Genomic DNA, 20,632 nt, shown 5'->3' with positions numbered 1-20,632 from the left:
TTTTCAAGGCAGGCGCTAGCTGAAGTCATCTTTATGCCTCTGCGCTTAGCACCCTGCAGACATACAGGTGCTGTATTTGTTGAACAAATAAAGGAAATATTAAGAGAAAGGCAGGACTCTAAGATAGAAGGGCAGGGACCGATAGGGGCTCCGAGCTTAGACTTAAGAGCCACAGAGATGTGCTTTTGGCCCCGAGCCTGCCCTTTTCTACCTGCAGGCCTCAGAGCAAGACTTAGCCCCTTCGAGTTGAGAGTTTAGCACATACAGTTGTGGAGGGTGAAGGTCTGCACAGATCTCAGCGGACTGCCTGTGTAAGCTCCGGACAATGTCAGTTACTGACATCACTGCTGTCACAGACAAATACGTGGGACAGAGGCAGGCACAGCAGGACTGCACGAAAAGCCTCCCGTTAATGACTCTGTCCCGCAACTCGAGTGCCTGTCCTCTCCGACTCCAAGTCTGGCCATGGGACTCTCTTGCTTTGGCGGATGGGACAGTGATAAACTTGATGCCAATAGAGATGCAGAGCTTCTGTGAAAAAGCTTATTTCTGACTCCTTTCTTGGAGTCATCCAACCTGCCAATTATTACAGGCGTAAAATTGAGCCCAGGGAAGATCAGCCGGTTCCAGCCCAGATCAGCAAGACCACTCAGCCAACCCCAAGGCTTAGTTGAAATAATAAATGGATGTTGTTTTAAGCCACTAGTTTGGAGTGACTTGTTACAAGGCAAAAAACTAGCAGATACACGGGCATGGTGACCCTTGGCCTTTAAAACTGAAGGGCAAATGAAGTCGCGGTTTGCCAATTTTTATTTCGTAGAGTCTAATGAACTTGAACCAGAGAAAGCTGCAAAAAGCGGTTTGGAGAGTCACAGGGAAGGGATGCTAGAAGGCGGTCCCTTTACCAGACTCTGAAGGTGCCCTTCAGGTGGAGGACCGAGGTCACCAGAGGTGGGACGTGGCTGGAGACCAGTCCAGGCAGGCAGCAGGGGGCGGGGGGGCTGCAACTGAGTAGGGCTGGCCCCAGCCTGGCCCCTGCAGGTCTCAGGTGCTGGGGTCGTACACCCGCCCCATGAAGATGGGGAACTTGTGCTGCTGGTCCCAGAGCACGAAGAGGAAGGGCTGCTGCACCTCAAAGACCAGCAAAGAGCGGGCGACCGAGGCAGCCGAGGCTGCGGCCGCCTCCACCCCGGTCTCCGTCAGCTCCAACACGGCATGGTGCTGCACGGCAGAAACCTGAAGGTCTGGATCCTCCGTCAGCCCACACAGGTTGAGGTCGTAGGAAAAGTCATAGAATTCTAGGGTATAACCAGAGAAAAACACAGTTAAAGGCCAGCACGAAACCCTCAGCTGTTGGAAACATCTGTCCTGAATTTTCTGGGTTGGTCCCAAGTCCCGGTACTCTCTTCGTCTTCCTCGCTCATCAAAATGCGTATCATACCTCCTGGTCCAGTTTCCGGGCTCCTCTGCCAGCGGGCCCATCTTCACTCCAACCACCACTTGAGAGAAAGTGGTGAGAGGCCTTGCCCCCACCCCCCAAAAATCCTGAAAAATGATGTCCCTGCTTCCTTGTCAACAAGGACTTTGGAAGTGAGGTCCTATATAAAAAAGAGGTAATATGCTATCAAATGAGGTCACATACAAGGGTGTGATGTCATCTACTAGGAAACAGGGTTATCTATGGGGAAGGTCAAGGTCTTTAACAGAAAATGAAGTGCTCTCTCTGCAAGCGAGGTCAAAGGTCAAGAAATGGAGTCTCTGTTCCCTCTCCTAAACTCAGAAGCCTCCAGTCACCCTCTTATTCTGAGTGCTTCCTGCATAACCCACGGGGTGGCTGAGTGTTATGAAATGTCTCTGGGGGAGGAGCATCCAGAGACATTAGTCACCTACCTTAGTCACCTTTCCCAATGTCACAGTGAACCACAACGCAAATAGTTGAGAGAGCTGAAGACCTGGATTTGTGTTCTGATTCGCTCATAACTGGCTCAAGGGACCTTGGCTAAGTCATGTAAACATTCTGGGTCATTGAGGTAATGATGTCATTCCTCAATGATGTAATGAGACAATAGCACCTGTCCTGCTAACATAGGATTGAGGGACAACCTGGGATTATAGATGTAAAAAATACTCTAGAGAGCCCTGGCTGGTGTGGCTCAGTGGACTGAGCACCGGACTGTGAACCAGAGGGTCACCAGTTTGATTCCCAATCAGAGCACATGCCTGGGTTGCTGGTTGGGTCCCCAGTGTGGGGGGAGGACACTTGAGAGGCAACTCCACATTGATGTTTCTCTCCTTCTCTTTCTCCCTTCCTCCCCCTCTCTAAAAATAAATGAATAAAATCTTTTAAAAAATACTCTAGAGAGCACTAAATACAATTTAGGGACTGCCCCCACACCCTTTTCTCCTTTGATGGCCTGAGAACAGCTCAGAGCTGCCAGGGCTCACCCATGTTCTCCATGATTGTCATCATGTCCTGGTTGCTCTTGAGTTTGAATCGGGGCATCGACACAAAAGTGGACTGGAACTTGGTCATCTCCAGCTTATTCATGATGGCCTTGAAGACAGTGGGGCTGAGAGACTTTTCCACATCTTTGAGACTGTATTTCAAGTTCTGGGGTATCAGGATCACCATACTCAGGTTGTTGGAGAGCTGCAGTTGCCCCACCTGGAGAAAAAGAGGTGCATCTAATCACTGGGTCCCAAGGCTGATCGTCAGTCCGCTGCTCCAATCTGTACCATTTCAGCAAGCAGCAGCCAAATCTAGGCTTCCAGGCTATGCCATGAAATGGGGATGCCATCTGGGTAAACAGAGCTGGTGAGATGCAGAAGAATGAGCTCAAGTTCCTGATCACACAGGCGGAGGATGACACCCTGACCCTACCAGTGGTGAGCTATGTAACACAGGGAAGGAATTTGATCTTCCTGAGCCCTGTTCCCTTCCTCTCAAGTGTGTTGTGCATGAAGCATGTCATGTGCATAAGGTACCTCCAGAGTTATGAGGTCAGTCCTTTTAGAGACTTTTGATGGCTCTGTGGTACCTATGAGAGTAAATGTAAGTCTCTTAGTGTGACCCTCAAGGTTTTGTACCAGCTGATCCTAGCTTACTTCCCAGTTTGCTATTAGAAGGACTTTCACTGACGGCCAGACAGAAATATGAGAGAAGTGCAGCACCCATGGGTCTAATACAGTGGTTCTCCACCCAGGGCGGATTTGCCCCCAGTGGACACTCGGCAGTGTCTGCAGACATTCTGGTTGTCACAGATGGGGGTGGGGCTCCCAGCATTACCAGGATCTAGTGAGTAGAAGCCAGGGATGATGCTAAAGCCTACGATGCCCAGGCCAGCACCTCATAACAAAGCATTATCCAATCCAAATGTCAATAGTGCCAAGGCTGAGATTCCTTAGACTAGTAGGATATAAGAGACAATCAATAAAAGGGCATTAGGCTTGGGGTGGAAAGATGGACACGAAGAGTCTAGATTACAGAATTCAATTGGGCAATAAGAAAGGAACTGGAACCCATCACTATTTGGAATTTGAAAAAGTGGCTCAGAAGGAGCAGGATGTAATTGCTACCAACTGATGAGGAGCACGGACATGGGGTTCCTTGGTGGAGGCTCCAACTAGGAAGCCTAGTTGATCATTTGGGCAGTATGTACCCTTCAAGTCCTGTATATGGACCTTGAATCTCTGACCAAAAAGTACCATGTTATAGTCTTGAATTGCCAAGCCAGTAGCCTGGGCAGAACTGAACTGGTAAATCTAACCCCCTTGGTTGGGTGAATACTCTCTGAGTGTCATGAAGATCTGGAAGTAAATATGGGAATGACAAAACAAGCCAACCTCATAGTACTAATACAAGGTGATAAGTTTGGATAATATTTAAAAAAAAAGATTTTATTTACTTATTTTTAGAGAGAGGAGAAGGGAGGGAAACAGAGAGGGAGAGAAACATCAATGTGTGGCTGCTTCTTGAGCGCCCCCTACCCGAGACCTGGGCCACAACCCAGGCATGGGACCTAGACTGGGAATCGAACCTTTTGGTTCACAGGCTGGCACTCAATCCACTGAGCCATACCAGCCAGGGCAAGTTTGGATAATTTTAAGTGAATCAGACATGCTAGTTTTACGCTTTTAAGTGAAAAGGTATAGGGTGATTTTATTTATTAAGTTTGAGAATGATGTCAAGATGTTGGGTTAAAGTTGATTTAACCTTTATTTATTTACATATTTATTTAAAAAAATATTTTGTTTATTTACTTTTAGAGAGAGGGGAAGGATGGGAGAAACAGAGGGATGGAAACATGGATCAGTTGCCTCTCATATGCCCCCAACTGAGGACCCAGCTGGCAACCCATGCATGTGTCCTGACTGGGAATCGAACCGGCAACCTTGTGGTTCACAGGCTGGAGCTCAATCCACTAAGCCATACCAGCATGGCAAACAAACAAACAAAAAAAGGCATATTTTTCAAGTAAACCCATAAGCTTGAAATGCTTATGGGAATATTAGTTAACTATATTTGTAAATGGAACAAATCATTTAAAGAAGTTTAATCTGTTTGAAGTTGCTTAAAGAATAAATTAAAGTGTTTTTATATAAGAATTATTATAGATGATTACAAGTAAATTAGCTTAAAGTTAAAAGGCTTATGTAAGATTTTGAATTTATAACATTAATACATTAAATAAGCCCTGACCAGTGTGGCTCATTTGGTTGGGAGTCATCCCACAAAGCAAAAGGTCACTGGTTTGATTCCCGGTTGGGGCATATGCTTGGGTTGTGGGCCAGGTCCCCAGTTGCGGGCATGTGAGAGGTAACCACACATTGATGTTTCTCTCCCTTACTTTCTCCCTCTCTTCCTTTTTCTCTAAAAATAAATAAATAAAATCTTTATTTAAAAAAAGACTTTACGTTATTCTGACTAGTGTGGCTCAGTTGGTTGGAGTGTTGCCTGGATACACCAAGGTTGCAGGTTCGATCCCCAGTCAGGGAACATACAAGAAGCAACCAGTACATAAGTATAACAACACATCAATGTCTGTCTGTCTGTGTGTCTCCCCTCTTTCTCTAAAATTAAAAAAAATCAATCTTTAAAAAACAAAAAAAGACCTCACGTTGATACGTCCCTACCATACATATACACTCTGAGTTAGAGCGAAGGCCTGAATATGCCATACGTATTCACTCTTCTCTGCCCTAGACATGCTGTTCTGGTTTTGTGAAGTAGTTATGAATGGTCAAATTCACTGAATGGGAATGAACGTGTGGAAAAGTCAAAAGTAACCTCCTCTGTGTCGTCTTCCCAGACACACATACTAGCACCCTCTACTGAATTCATTCATTCCTTCATTCACTCAGCAAACATGCCATGAGCACTTATTATATGTGGCAGTGCTCTAGGCACTGGGGACACTCTAGGAAACAAGACAGGTACGGCCTCTGTTCCCCAGGAGAGAGACAGACAATACTGTAATCAAATAAGCAAATAACATAATTTCAGATAGTGGTAAATACTATGAATATAATAAAACAGCCATGTTGCGGGGTGAGGAGGGGACCACTTCAAGGAAGGGAAGGGCCCCTCCACCAAGGCCATCTTTGAGCTGACACCTGGGTGAGCAGAAGGAACGAGGTGTGTGAACATCTCGGTGAAGAAGGGTATAGGCAGCGGGAAAGCTAAGGATGGCTCCCAAGGTGGATACAAGCCCAGTGTGCTCCACGACACATCCTTTACTTCTCAGCCTGGAACTAAGTCACTGGATGCCTCCCACTCTTTTCTGTCTCATGGGTCTGGCTCTTGCCCCTGCTAAAAGGCAGAACTATCTGATCACTGGGCATGAGACACCTTACTAACTAGAATCTTCCAGCTTCCACATTGTCTTCCCTCCCTCCCAATTCACTGAAGTAATACTGTTCAATTTCTGCTAAGGAACTGGAGCCATTAAATACACGTGCACCACACATGTGTGTGCATACACCACATGCATGCACACATAAGATATACCTATACGTGTGTATACATACATGCATGCTCTACATGCATGCCTATATCAGATGAAGAGAATGGAAACACGACTCACTTCTTGCCATTTGATGCAGTAGAGATGAATGTAGAAACTTTAAAATCCTGCTTTGCAGCCTAAAATATATCATGCGTGCCTCGGCCAAGGCTGGAGAAGAGAGCAAGAGAAAAGAACAGTGTGGAAATACAGAGGCAAAGAGTAGACATGAGTAAAGGTACACCCCAAACCAATGGGGCCATGGCAGAAAAGAAATCAGGACACACAAGAAGAGGCAAGGAAACAAGAGTGAGAAGAGCCAAGAACTGACCTTGGCCTTCAGTGACGGGTCAGTGAAATGGGCCACCGGGTACTTCTTGCTCATCATCATAGGCACTTTTATCACAGAGGATTTTAAGTGAAAGGGCTCCTTCTTGGTTTTTCCATGTTCAAATGGTACCTTCCACTTGGCTAGAGGAAAGACAGAGGGGGAGGGTTACTCTACTGCAGGTGGGGAAAGGATGTAGAGCTAAACTCCCTGTGAGCAAGGGGTGGGACAGGTATTGTACAATGGGCTGCAGTCATGAAATCTGGGGCCGAGTGGGCTCTGAAGCCAGGAGGGGAGGAAGGGCCTGGTCCAGGGCCCCCTTACCATTTAGGTAGATAGCATTGAGGAGGATCAGGCGGGTGTCGGAGGGCAGGCTGTCCAGCAGCTGCTTGATCTTGTGATTGGTCTTCTCCGCCGCCCAGGTGTTGATGAGGTCCAAGTTGGCATCACTGTCATTTCCCAGGAGTCTGGGGCTGCCATACACATTCTGAGAGGCATTCACAAAGGCATCCCTTATGGCCAGGTCTGTGGCAGGGGGAGCAGATCAAGAGAAGTAGGCATGAGTCCCCTGAACAGCCCCCCACCCTTCCAAGAGCAGGCTTTGAGCGGGGGTGTGTTTCCCATCGCTCTGTGTTCGCACTTCAGTGAACACAGCGCGCTGGAGCAGGGGTCCGGGCCGTTCCTCTAATGGATGTGGCAATGAGGCCCAAGAAGCCAAACCCTAAACTTGGGGCAGAATTCATCCTGGGCTCCACCAGCCTCTGCTTGCTGTGTGAGCATGGCTCAAGAAGAAAACTCCAAACGTCCGTTGGCCTGTATTCTCCCTGCTTTCTTTTCTTAATTCAAGAGGCCAACAGCGTCTGCTTGCTGGCCTCCGTGTAAGTTTATAACAAGACTTCCCAGCTTCTGCTCTCCAAAGCCCAGGTCCACTAAAGAAAACGGCGTTTGAAAGAGAAATGTTTCCTGGATTAAGTAACTGATATTGAATGCAGCTGTATTTTCCACCAACCCAGCGAGGCAGAGGATGAGGTGGATTCCTAGCAAATAAGTAAATGCGATGCTACATAAACACCTCTGAGCAGCCCCGTTTTCCCATCTCTAAAAAGAGGTTTTTTTTTTTTTTACCTTGTGTTTTGGTATTTTCTCAGTGTCTACAATGAACACGTATTGCTTTCATCAGTTGAAAAAAGACAAGAACACATTTCCCCCTTTATTTAAAGACAGGGCCAGACTAGATCTGTAGTTTTCAAATCTTTTCAAACAGCAGAGAACTGTGTTTTCAAACCTAGTCATGTCTGAAGCCCACAGTGTAAAAGACCTGTGGTGGAGCCTGGGCAGCAGCTCAGGGCCCAGCTGGCTCCACCTCCCTCTCACAGGACAGGCACCCCCTTCCCACTCTGCCTCCCTGATGCCCACGACTTCCGAAGCAGCTCTGCAGAAACCTAGGGCTCTGTGTACCAGACCTTGAAGAAAACTGCATTCCATCATTTTGGAAGCGATTGCCCTTATTGCCTACTTACCAATCTAACCCATGTAAATGACAATAAAGCATATAATACAAAAAAAAAAGTACAAAGACTAAGGAGGCCCAAGACACTCCCAACCCAGATTAGCAGACATTTTTTTTTTTTTTTTTTTTTTGCCTATTTTACGTCTCTGGCTCTTATTCATGAACTATTCATGAACTCTTATTCTAGACAGAGTTGATGAATACAAAGAACTTGCCCAAAATCTCATGGGTTCTCTGGAGTCCCCACGTGTCTGCTGAGGCCCTCCTGCTGCTCTGCAGTCCATCCTGGGTGTTCGAGCTCTGACATTCCCTCCCCACCCCAGGGCTGGGTCGCCCTCAGAACTCCCTCAGGACAGGACCCTACCCAGCAGCTGCCTCCCTGTTCCCCGTCCCAGCACTCACCTGGGCTGTGGAAGATCTGAGAGGCTGAAGTGAAGCCTTTGGACACATAGGCCTTCAGGGCCTGGTGGACACAGGGAAAGTCCTCAGGGTAGGAGAGGAGGGTCTCCAGGTTTTTCTTGGTGTTGCCCCCAGCCCCTACAACAAAGGGGACAGATGAGAGCCAACTGCAGGAGACGTTGGCCCTCATCGGGGGGACAGTGGGGGTCCCCCTGTCGGGACCACTTTTGAGGGACCAGGCTGGAATGGGGTGGGGAATCACGTAACACCAGGGCCAGAAGCGTAGTTCCGGGAGACAGTACATATACCAGAAAGAGAGGGGTGGGGGGATTAGGAATATCACAGGGAGACCTTTTCAGGCCTTCAGATACTGCCCTTCCCTAGTTTTCTACCTAATATCCATTCCACTCATCAGTCAAAGCCTGGTCCAACCACTGCCTGTTGCACAGGAACTATTATTTAGTTAGTGTGGGTTTACCAAGGTTCACCCGATAGGCAGGGCCACTAGATTCCTATTAAGAGGAGACATCACAGAATCATAGAAGAGAACGGATGTTCAACACCCTGTCAATTACTCATGATTAAATATTTATCACACACATTTTCTACGCAGTAACACTTACTTGACTGCAGACACTGTAAGTGCTTTCCCCACATTATCTCATTGAATCATAATAACCCTTTTTACGTAAGGACAATCATTATCCTTAGGGTGCAGATGAGGAAACTGAGGTTTAAAAGGTTAAGTGATCTACTTAATTTAAGATCACAGAGTTCAGCCCTGGCTGGCGTGGCTCAGTGGATTGAGCACAGGCCTGTGAACCAAAGCATCGCTGGTTCAATTCCCCATCAGAGCACATGTCTGGATTGCGGGCCAGGTCCCTATTATGGGGTGTCTGAGAGGCAACCACACATAGATGTTTCTCTCTGTCTCTTTCTCCTTCCCTTCCCCTCTCTCTAAAAACAAATAAAAGAAAATCTTTTTTAAAAATCACAGAGTTCCGCCCTGGCTGGCATAGCTCAGTGGATTGAGCGTAGGCTGGGAACCAAAGTGTTGCAGGTTCGATTCCCAGCCAGGGTACATGCCTGGGTTGCAGGCCATAACCCCCAGCAACCGCACATTGATGTTTCTCTCTCTCTCTCTATCTCCCTCCCTTCCCTCTCTAAAAATAAATAAATAAAATCTTCAAAAAAAAAAAAGAAAAGAAAAGAAAAGAAAAGAAATGCAGGTCCCACAGCTATTCGGCCTGTGCAGGTCCACAAAAAAAAAAAAAAAAAAAAAAAAAAAAAATCAGAGTTCCTAAGTAGAGGATGGAGACAAGGATTCAAGCCGTTCAAGCCGTATCTTTTGGGCAATAAAGAAGTTAACTGAAACCAATCAACTGAATTGGCACTATCTGAAGACACTTAGGTAGTCATAACTGAGGGGATGCTACCGGCACCCAGCGGGTAGAGGTGATTCCGGGACTCCAGAGGAGCCGCTCTCACACAGGCTCCCTCTGTTGTCTCTAGTAGCCTTCCTGGAATTTCCCTTGGAGTGATTGCTCTGTTTCCATTACATGTAGCAACTTGTTTGTGTCATTCCTAGGGCAATTAACCCATGGGTGGTGCTTGAGGGTGATCCCTCAGGAACCCAGAGGGATTAACATTTTTTGACCTCCCATCAAGCCAGGCCCTGGACTATCCTGCTTAATTTTCTGAGGTAAATAAAACCACCTCCACTTTCTACAGGAGGACTCGGGCTCCGAGACGTGAAGTGATCCGCCCAAGGTCACACAGCTCGAAAGCAGCGGCATCACGATACTATCCTACTTATTCGACTTCTGCCTCTTTCAGTTCATCTCCCTTATCGTCTGAACTCGAGCCATGGTTGGTGGGTGGGGCTCTGTTTCGTACGTTCTTTTTTTTTCTTTTTTAAGATTTTATTTATTTACTTTCTAGAGAGGGAAGGGAGGGAGATAGAGAGAGAAAGAAACATCAATGTGCGGTTGCTGGGGGTTATGGCCTGCAACCCAGGCATGTACCCTGGCTGGGAATCGAACCTGTGACACTTTGGTTTGCAGCCCGCGCTCAATCCACTGAGCTACGCCAGCCAGGGCTCGTATGTTCTTGTATAGTACAAGAACAGTATAGTATAGTTTTATAGGCGAGAGTACTTGTTAAATCATTGTTACAGGAAGGAGTACATGAAAGTTCAAGAACAAAAAGATGACTTCTCCCCTCCCCTCGAATGTAGCCCATTGGTATAGCTTCCTCACTGAGGCACAGCTTTGGGGATCCTCATGGGAGGGTCTGGCATACAACCTGGACAGGGCTCAGTCAGGGTCTTACCAAGCAGGACCTGTGTGAGCAGGCCGGCGATGCTGAAAGGTGAGAAGACCATATTGGTCTCAGGCTTCTTCACGGATGAGAAGGCGTGGTAGAGCTTCAGGGAGAAATCTACCAAAGCCTCCTGCAACAGGGTCCTTGATGAAGGGTTCTCCAAGTCAGGACAGTAAGTGTCAGGCTCCGGGCAGAGGGGCCCAGTAGTGGGCAGGGTAGTTGGGAGGGTAGGTTCAGTGGTTGACTCGATGCTGAGCTGACAGGTGCTTTGCAAAGTGCTATTGGCTACTGGGATGGCTGAGTTGTTTGTTTGCATAGAAGAGCCCACGGTGGGTTGAATGGGTTGATTCTCAGGTACCTCTTCCTCTAAGATTTCTTTGGCCTCGGTGGGTTGAATAGGTTCATTCTCGGGAACCTCTTCCTCTAAGATTTCTTCGCCCCCGGTGGGTTGATTCTCAGGAACCTCTTCCTTTAAGATTTCCTTGCCCCCGGTGGGTGAAATGGGTTGATTCTCCAGGATCTCTTTCTTTAAGGTGTTCCTTTCGCCTTCCTCTGGCAGGCTCTCTGGATCGGCAGGGCCATGGTCAGTATCCTTCAGATCTGAGGAGGCTCTACCCTGTAGTTCAAGAAACTGTGTTTCATTTTTCTACGAGGCACAGGCCCCTCCAACACTCAAAACAGGAAGAGGAGGTGGGGATGTGGACAACGTCCCTCACCCAAGATAATTTCCGAGAAGGCCTGGTGGGTGAGAGGCCTGCTCTGGAGTCATGGCCACAGAGTCCTTCAGAATAGGGGTCAAGGCAGGACGGGTGGGGGTGGGGGCTGGGACAGTCTCTGCAGAAGATGAGGAGTAGTAGGCAAGGGCTCTGCTGACCACTCACTGCTGGCTGTTTCCCAAACTTGGGAGCTGAGTGTTAATAGCCACTCATCTATGTTCTTGCAATTTAAAAAAGAAAAGAAAATATCTGGCCCTGACCAGTGTGGCTCAGTTGGTTAGGTGTTGTCCTGCAGAGGGAAAGGTCTCCCGTTTGATTCCCAGTCAGGGCTCCTGCCCAGGTTGCGGTTCCACTCCCAGTCAGGATGTACAGGAGAGGCAATCTAGTGATGTTTCTCTCTCACACCAATGTTTCTCTTCCTCTTTCTTCCTCCCTCTCTCCTTCCCTCCTTCCCTGAAAGAAAGAAAAGGAAGGAAGGAAGGAAGGAAGGAAGGAAGGAAGGGGAAATGAAAGGAAAGGAAGAAAGAAAGAAAGAAAGAAAGAAAAAGAGAGAAAGAAAAGGAAGTAAGGAAAGACAGGAAGGAAAGAAAGGAAAGGAACGGAAAGGAAAGGAAAAGAAGGAAGGAAGAAAGGAAGAAAAAAGAAAAGGAAAGAAATGAAGGAAAAGAAGGAAGGGAGGGAGGGAGGAAGGAAGGAGGGAAGGAAGGCAGTCTTTTTTTTTTTTTAAGATTTTATTTATTTATTTTCAGAGAGGGAAGGGAGGGAGAAAGAGAGAGGAAGAGAAACATCAATGTGTGGTTGCTGGGGGTCATGGCCTGCAACCCAGGTATGCACCCTGACTGGGAATCGAACCTGCAACACTTTGGTTCACAGCCCACACTCAATCCACTGAGCTCCGCCAGCCAGGGCTAGGAAGTCAGTCTTTAAAAAAGAAAATACCTGCCCGCCCAGACTCACCTGCCTGCCCAGCAGAGACATTTGAGCTTGTGGCCTTTGCTTTAGAACAAGTGGATTTTCATACTGTGGGTTGCAACCCACTAGTGGGTGTTGAAAACAACTGGCGTTCCACAAGTGAGGAAAAAAGGAAGAACGGAGGGAAGGGAGGGAGGGAGGGCAGGGAGGAGGCAAAGGAGGAAGGAAGGAAAGGGGGAAGGAAGAAATAGAATAGACTAGTGGCACTCAGTCACAGGCAGTTTTGACCCCAGAGGATGTGTGGCCATGTCTGGAGGCATGTTTGGTTGTCATAAGGGACAGAAGGGTGGGGGGGAGATGCTACTGGAGCCTAGTGGGTGGAGGCCAGGGATACAGCAAAACATCCTGGAACACACAGGACAGCCACTCACACTGAGGAATTATCCAGCCCCAAATGCCGAGTGTTCTGGGTTGAGAAACCAAGTACTATCTCCATTTCACTGACAAAAGAAACTGATGCTGAGTCATACTAAGAAACTGGCCCAAGGTCTCGCAGAAGCTGGAGGACGACTGGGAGTGGAACCTCCGTCTGATGCCAGGCCCCTGCTCATCATGGCATCACCCGTTGAATCTCCAAGGGCACTGCCCGAGCCACCTTCCCCACAGATGAGCACACAGGCCCGGGTAGCCATCCACCTCGCTCCTGGGTTCAGCCCTTACCCCTGACCTCCCAGACCACTGGGACGTCTCACCGTGACTGACGCCCGCTCAGCCCCAGGTGTGTCTGCTACCACTGCTCGGCCCCAGGTGTGTCTGCTACCACTGCTCGGTTCCCACGGAGGAGAACCTGTGTCTCAGCTGCCAGCAGCCCCCACCCCACAGCTCAGTGTCCACAACAACCCTCGCTTGTATATCCCAAAATGCTGTCCATCTCCTTGCCCTATGTGGTCTTTCTACTTTGCACGTGATGAATCAGGACAGTTAGGCTCGGAGAACTGACCTGCTGAAGGCCACCAAGGCTGGTGCCAGGCAGGTCGGACCCGAACCTGCTGTCGCCTGAGTCCCCAGCTCTTCTCAGGCTGTCTACGAATGGGGCTGCAACGACCACACTGGCTGATCCCAAGAGGACCTCTCCTCATTCTCCAGGGCCTGAAGGGTTAATCCTAAACACACACCCCTACCCCCATCCCTTGAAGGGGCCACTCACCCCAGCCAGCAGCAACAGCAGCAGGAGGGTCAGCGGGGTCAGCCTGGAGGCCATCTGGGAGGCGACGTCAACCCGGACCTGCGCAGCCAGCCAGCTTTAGAGACAGCTTTGAGGACCGGGGCCCATCCCCGGGGCCCGCCCCATTCCATTCCTGCCCTAGCCCCTCTCAGCAATGCCCTCAACCGCCCTCTCCCGGACACTTTCTCCCAGGCTCCTCCCTCCGTTTTGTTTTCCCAAAACTGCTCCCCTTTCCCGGCACTGGCTGGCTCTGCCTCCCCGCCCCCCTCCACCCCCCAGGCCCGGGTCTCAGTCCATCTGTTCCATCCTGGGGGTCGTGCTTTAGCCAAACAATGAGGCCAGAAGCAGGGGGAGGAGGGGAGGTCCAGAGGGGGCTAGGCACCACAACCCAGGAGGGGCAGGGGAGGGGGTGGGGGAGGCAGAAGTCTCTAGCGGAAGCAAGTCTGTAGAGACTGCAGAGATAAAAGGCGGGGCGGGGCGGGGGGGGGGGGGGGGAAAATGGGGGAGGGAAATAGGGAGATGGGAAGACCCCCTCCCCATTTCCCCTCGAAAGAACCAAACCTGCTTCCAACTCCTGGTCACTGGGCTGCTTCAGTGCAGACTGAGTGGATAGTCCCACGGGATCAGGGAGGGTGGGGTGTGTGTGTGTTGTGGGGGTTGGTCTCCGCTATTGGCTGGCCTAGGACACTGCCCAGTTACAAATTAAGGATGATTGATCGCTGGTGTGAGTTCCTGTAAATCCGATGGGAGGGACCCCTTGGTGGGCTTTGGGGGCCAGGAACCAGGGATTTAGCCCAAAGTTCCTTGGGAGGTAGGAGTGGGGAAGTTTGGGTGCAGCTCTCAGCTTTTTGCAACAAGAAAGCTCACGCCCCTCCATGCTCATGGTTCATGTTAAACGCCTCAGCACAGGCAGAAGCTGTCCCACAATTTACCGGCAACCAGGGTTTCAGAAATGGCTCATCTGCGCTGATCTTCAAAGTAACCCTTTCAAAGTAGACCCCTCTGTGCCCACTTGATAGTTCAGAGACTGAACCTCGGGCACTCAGTGTCTGGCCCAGGGGCACCCTCACTCACTCCGAGATAAGCCTGGGCTGCTGGGCCTCCATCTCCGGACGTCCTAACCTGGTCCCTGCTCCTCTGTGCTGGGGGAGTGTGCTGCTTCTCTGCTCTTGAGACCTGGGATCAGTGACCCTTCTCTTGTGACACAGTCCAGCGATGCGGGCACCCAGCCCAGCCAGCCTTCGGTAAAAAAGGGAAAGCTGGGTTTATGTTGGGGACAGGGGACGTTTGCAGTGGCCTGGGAGCCAGCAGACCCGGCTGGGAGACCTGGCTTCCCTCTCAGCCCCTCCCCTCTGCGGGTTGCCAAACAAAATACAGGAAGCCCAGTTAAATTTGCATTTCAGATACACAAACAAAAAATTTTCTTGAACGACGGTCCACGCCATGTTGGGATGTAATCATACTGAGTTTCTTGTTGTCATTCACCTGAGATTCAAATTTAACTGGGCATTCTGCATCTTATTGGCTACATCTGGCAACCCCACCCCGTTTGAAAAACAAGGCAGTCTCTGGTGGCCTGATGCAGCTCCAATGTTCTGCGCAGCAATGATTGTCTCACTGCTGGGCCTGTCCAGTTTGGCACATTCCAGAAAGCTGGCTGCTAGCACCAGAAGTGCTGTGCAAAGGGACTGACCTGGGACAGAAATGAGGGAGAGTGTTTGTCTCCTTGGGGGCCCTTGGAAAAGACCCATAAATACTCTGCACCTGCTTGGCTGGAGTTTCCGTTCCTGTGGCCCCTTGGGAACTTCTTACACCTGGGGAAGTTCCTTCGTGTCAGTGCCAGAAGTAAAATGGGGTCACTGTAGTCAAGCTGCTGAATCACGAACATCAAGAAGGTTGAAGCATGAGGAAACGATTCTATCCTTGTTTTAAGTAGCCTGGGGACTTACACTTTTGAATTTGCCCATCCTGTGTCCTTGCCTGGTGTACATCAAACATCCAGATAGCCTCTGGTTACCTCCCTCCCTGCTGAAGGACTCAGGTATCCAGACCAGCTGACATCCAGCTGACATCCATCAACCAGACTGCCCGACATCTGACTGATAACCATCCTGGCCCAGTCCTGGAGCTAACAGTGCAGGACTGATTATTTCCAAGGATGTTCTTTTTGCTGTAAGAACATTGAACTTTTCTTTCTTTTTTGGAACACTTCTGGGGTTTTGCCTACCTGTGTCGCTGGTATGCAAACTTGAAGACCCTTGAGTAAATCTTTATTATTTATTCCTAGCCAAAGCCTCCAGGTCACTTTTGAGTTCATGTCACACATGGTTGGGGCAGCGGCACACACATTACTTCTCCATCCCAGGGCCTAACCGAGGGCCTCAAAGGCACATTGAGCTTGTGGGTTCTGAGAAACAGGCCTGCCAAACAAAATGAAGTTGGTGGAAAACAACCTCACTCAACCTCTCCTTAATTCTCCTGACACCTAGGAAGTGGGTGCTAATATTACCCCCACCTTAAATGGAAAAAAAAAAAAAAGAGAGAGAGAGACTCACAGAAGTTCCCTGATTCATTCAACACAGCTAGTAAGTGACAGAGTGAAAACATGGACCACGTCTGTTTGACCCCGTATTAACTGTAACAGTGGGGAATTGTAACCTGTCCCACCATTCCTCTGACCTTGTTTCTCTAAGTGCTGACTCTAACTAATATGTAGCTTGTAGATGACCAGCATGTGTGTGTAAGAATCCTAGGAGCTAACTTCAAAAGACACAGACCCTGACCTTCAGGCACCCCAGCTCCAGGAGATGTGCTGACCTTTATCTGTGGAGCAGGCTGACGTGCAGTCAGGATGACTAAACCAGGATGACGCATGCCGAGCTGTTACTGGCCTTATTGGAATGGACCGCGCTCCTCTGCACCCGGAGGGCTTTGCAACCCCCTCCCTCCATCTCTTCGTTCTCTCCCCCCTCCCTCCTTGTAAAAACCCCTGCCTCCACTGAGATGATGTGGAGATGGGCTTTGACACTTGAGTCCCTCATCTTCCAGATGGCTGGCATCTGAAAATAAACCACTTTCCTTTACATCAGCACCTGCCTCTTGAGTATTGGCTTTCCGAGCGGCAGGCAGCCGGACCTGCATTCAGTTACATTAACCCCTATAAATCACTGGCATACACCGGGGCTGGCCTGAAGCAGGCAGCAGACCGAGCCTCCTGTGCCCAGCTGCAAGGGTCTGAGGCTCTGTGGACCCAAGTCTCAGGACAGACTAGGCCTGGTGGAGAGGTTTCCCTGCCTGTGGGTCTACCTCCAGCAGCCGTCTCAGCTCTGTGGCCGAAGCCATGCCTGCACTCTGGACATTCAGAGGGTGTGTCTGCTGTGTGGGGACTCTCCAGCCTGAAAAAGCTGGAGCTGGAGTGGAGTTCTCCCTGACTAAGCCACTGGCACTTTTCCCCAGCAGAATGGCTGGAGGCTGACTTAACTGAGGTGTTAGGAGAATTCCTCCCTAGTATGGGTGTTCAGATAGTCGGTTTAGGCTGTGCCTTCAGTGCTTCCCAGGTCTTGGGTTTCTCTGGCATGGGAACCGTCCTGTCTGATGGGTGAGGGGTGGGGAGCCCCCAGGGACGTCTCCCCCTGTGTTTTGTGTGTGTGCATGGCTTCTCCCCTCTGGTGCTGGATGAGGTTCTAGTTCTCACTGAAGCTCTTTCTGTACTCAGAACATTTTATCATGTTTTTCTCCCACTTCAGTCCTCAGATACTGAAGGTTCAAGTTGCTGGGGGTGAACGCTTTCTTCTCCTCTGAAGAAAAATTGTACAACACTTGGAAATCACACAGAAGAATCCAGGTCAGTTGACTCTCGGAACACAGAGAATCAATCGAGTGATGATGATGTTCTCTGTGCTGGCACAGGCAGGACTCAGCTAGTGCCACTCCGGATGCAGAGAGGTGTCGACTGGTGACAAAGATCGCCTTGGGCTTCAGGGCTCAATCCTCTTTTCAGAGCCCTGACTGAGAAATGCCATTCTTGGGGAATAAAATTTTCTTTGACTTCTTATTTATTATGGATCGGGGCCCAGCGTCTTTCATATCAGATGTAGACCTGCCCCAATGGATAAGATACAAATTTTTTGGGGGGGGGGGCCGGTCTGGTAGAGACGAGAGTGAAATGGAAACATTTGGAAGAGACGATAAGGATAACTCCAAGGCTATGGCCTTGTAGTCCTGCGGGGCAGTAGCCAGTTTGTAGTTAATGTAGCTCTGTTACTCTCCATTCTCCTTCCCACCGGGCACACAGGCGCGCACACACACACACACACACACACACGAGTTCCTCGATCATTCCCTGAATCAGCTTTGCCAGCCTGGTGTTGGTCTCACTCCGGTTCTCACCGTGGGTTTGTCCCAGAATGTTTCTGCCATTGTGAGAGCTGTGTTTTCGCTGTCCCTTTTGTGGGGTTGTGGACATTTCAAAAGACCGGCTGAACCTTGTCTTTCATTTCCTGCAAACAGAGCCCTCTCTTGGGGGAGGAGGCACAGGCTTGGTGGCCAGGAGTGAACGGGCCGTGGGGGTTCCTGCTGCCCGTGCTCCCCGGACATCTTCATTCATGCTCTTCCTCACAGGTCTGTCTCGCCTGGGCTCCTTCCCTCTCACCTTGCCAGGGACCGAGCCTTCCTGGGAACTCACTCACTATGGAGAGTCTCCATTCACAGGACCTTCCTGCTGACAACCCTCCTCTCAGGTGTCAGCACTCCATGCCTGTGGCCGCACTGTTCACAGTAACTATGAGGAGGAAGCAACCTAGATGACCATCACCAGACGGAAGGCTAAAGAGAACGTGACATGCACAGGAGTGTACGGAGCCTTCAAAAACGAGGAAATTCTGCAGCATGAGACCACCTATTGGACCTTGAGGACGTTATGCTAAATGAAATAAGCCGGACACAGAAAGGCACATACTACATGATTTCACTTATACGAGATAACTTAAAAGAGTCAAATGCATAAAATCAGAGATTGCCATGGGGGTCACCAGGGAGTGCGGGGGAGGGCGTTTCTGGGGCATCATATGAATTGACAGGCATACGGTTCCAGTTCAACAAGGTGAACAAATTCTAGGTATCTGTGGTACAACCTTGTACCTAGAGTCCACAGCAGTGACCAGTGACATTTGTTCAGAGGGTGACTCTCACGTTGTGTGTTCTCATCAAAGCGAAGTGAAACAGTCCCTCTTCTTTCATCTCCCCTCTGTCTCCTGGCAGCAGACGGGTGGGAACGAGAGACAAAGACAGGAATTAGATCCGAGTAATCAGACACAAACAACCCGAAACCTGCACTCACACCGCATCTGGAGACCCCGGAAGGCCAAGGGTTACAAAGCTTTCCTGGGTAGCCAGACACAGGTGATGAGTCTTTATGGGTGTTTGAAATGGTCTCATTTCTTTCTTTCTAAGGAAATTTTATATGGTCCTGTCAAAATTACCACTACAATATCATATGTATGTTCTGTAAACATTTCTAGGCTACCTGGACATTTCTAAAACGGGAAGTCATTCCAGATACAGCTGCTGATAACAGTTGCACGTGTGTTCTTCCAGACCCTCCTCTCTATGTACACAATTGTGTGATTTCGTACACCTCTCCCGCACACGTGGTTATTCCTTTCCCCCTCAGTGGGCAGGGCCGTGTTCCCTCTCATTCCCCCCACGGCCACATAGCAGTGCACTGTGCGGCTGTCTCCCACACTATTTCTTTGGTCTCACACGGAGAGACATTTGGGTCGACCCCCCAACCCCCCAACTGCACGCTGGCTCCAAAAGGCTCCCTGGTGTGTGCCCACGGTTAGCCTTCTCACTCAGCGGCATGCTTGGGTTCTCTGCCACGTTTCCGTCTCTGACCTTTGCCTCCAACTCCCTGTTGCCACCTCTTTGGACAGAAAACTGAGGTCTGGACTATTTACTCAGCCGTGAATGCAGTCCTCTTTGGATGGTAACTTCTGTTCTGAAACTTGTTTTGCTCTGTCTGTTGAGAGAGAGCAATATATCTGTAGGTAGCTATGTATCTATGTGTCTGTCATCTATCTACTGTTTATGTATGTATCCATCTACAGAGAAAGAGGAAAAGAGAGAGACAAGGCATTTGCTCTAGGAAGGCCTCCAATGGATTGGGTGAGGCCTGTCCACATTATACAGGGCAATCTGTCTCATTCAGTGCCCACTGATTCATGGACATACATGTATGTATGTGTGTGTGTATGTATACACACACACGCACACCCTGTTGGTTCTGTTTTTCTGGATAATCCTAAAGTAAAGGCTCAATACTGTGTGATGGTTTGACAGCTGGTGAAAGCAGGAGAGACATGCACAGCCTGACTGCAAGGCCCCTCCCCACTCTGCTTCCTCAGATCAGGTCCTGCAGCCAAAGAACCTTCCTTATCAAGGGGGCCAGGCAGAGCTCCTGCTTACCTCTGACTATGCGTGTCGGGCCCCTGCCAGCCTGCAGAATTATTCAAGCAAGCCAATCACATACCTCCTCCTCGGGGAGCCAGGGGCACTGCACCTTCTGGGTACGAGAAAGCCTGACTCCTGCAGCCCCTGGTTGCTGGCTGTCTTCCTGTGTGCAGCCTCCATGTGGCCCTGTGTGGCATTGAAGTCCCCCTCCCTCAGGGTGGAAGCACATGTGACCAATAGCCAGCTGTTGTCCATCCAATGTCAGGTGTCATATGTTCAGCCATCCCCCTAATGACAGGGCAGGAGTCCCTCCCTCACCAGTGGGATCAGAGGTGTTTCCAACAAAAAGCCACTATCCCATCAGATTCTCCCACCTCCTAGTATTGTCCTAATCTAAGCGTTTAGCCAGTCTATTAATGTCTCATGATGGTCTTAATTTTTATTTCCTTGAATTACTCGTGAGATGGAGCACTTTTTCATGCTTATGGTCCACTTGTATTTTTCTCTGTTGGACCATCTTGTGGCAGAAGCTGATGCGCCGTGTTCATCAGAGTTGTTTCCTTTTTCTCCTGGGCACGCAGCTAGACTACATTTCCTGTCTCCCCGTGCAGTTCTGTGAGCCCGTGGCTGACATCTGGCTAATGGAATGGGGGTGGGGGTGACAGGCGCCATTTCAAGGCTTGACCTTGAAAATCCTCCCACCCACGAAACTCTCTTTTTTCCTTCATCTGCTTGCTGGCATGGGAATGTCCAGGGTGCCTTTGAGGG

General features: G+C 49.5%; 1 protein-coding gene across 5 annotated transcripts; it reads right to left on the bottom strand.

Moving 5' to 3' along the window:
* Window positions 1-802: 802 nt before the first annotated feature.
* On the bottom strand, window positions 803-14,092 carry SERPING1 (serpin family G member 1). Of its 5 annotated transcripts, none has more exons than XM_036029463.1 (9): window positions 13,976-14,092; window positions 13,397-13,474; window positions 10,977-11,177; window positions 10,571-10,919; window positions 8,243-8,377; window positions 6,655-6,855; window positions 6,334-6,473; window positions 2,446-2,665; window positions 1,045-1,298 (listed from the first exon to the last, which is right to left on the bottom strand). In XM_036029463.1, the coding sequence occupies exons 2-9, from the start codon at window positions 13,448-13,450 to the stop codon at window positions 1,045-1,047; spliced, it is 1,554 nt and encodes a 517-aa protein (XP_035885356.1). In that variant the 5' UTR covers window positions 13,451-13,474; window positions 13,976-14,092. The 5 variants fall into 5 exon arrangements, with proteins under 5 accessions (XP_028373301.1, XP_035885356.1, XP_035885355.1 ...); XM_036029462.1 differs by having other exon boundaries at window positions 10,571-10,958; window positions 11,007-11,177; XM_036029461.1 differs by having other exon boundaries at window positions 10,571-10,976; window positions 11,025-11,177.
* Window positions 14,093-20,632: the final 6,540 nt, after the last annotated feature.

This window comes from Phyllostomus discolor, chromosome 6, assembly GCF_004126475.2.
Source record: "Phyllostomus discolor isolate MPI-MPIP mPhyDis1 chromosome 6, mPhyDis1.pri.v3, whole genome shotgun sequence".
NCBI lineage: Eukaryota > Metazoa > Chordata > Mammalia > Chiroptera > Phyllostomidae > Phyllostomus > Phyllostomus discolor.
This window is presented reverse-complemented; position numbering and strand designations above follow the sequence as displayed.

What these genes read in the sequence shown, in the direction of transcription:
- SERPING1 (XM_028517500.2), bottom strand. Translation starts at nt 13,450, where the DNA reads ATGGCCTCCAGGCTGACCCCGCTGACCCTCCTGCTGCTGTTGCTGCTG. An exon ending in TGCTGTTGCTGCTGGCTGGG is followed by an intron (nt 11,178 to 13,396) that starts GTGAGTGGCCCC and finishes CTTGAACTACAG; the next exon opens with GGTAGAGCCTCCTCAGATCT. An exon ending in TCAGATCTTCCACAGCCCAG is followed by an intron (nt 6,856 to 8,242) that starts GTGAGTGCTGGG and finishes CCCCTGCCACAG; the next exon opens with ACCTGGCCATAAGGGATGCC.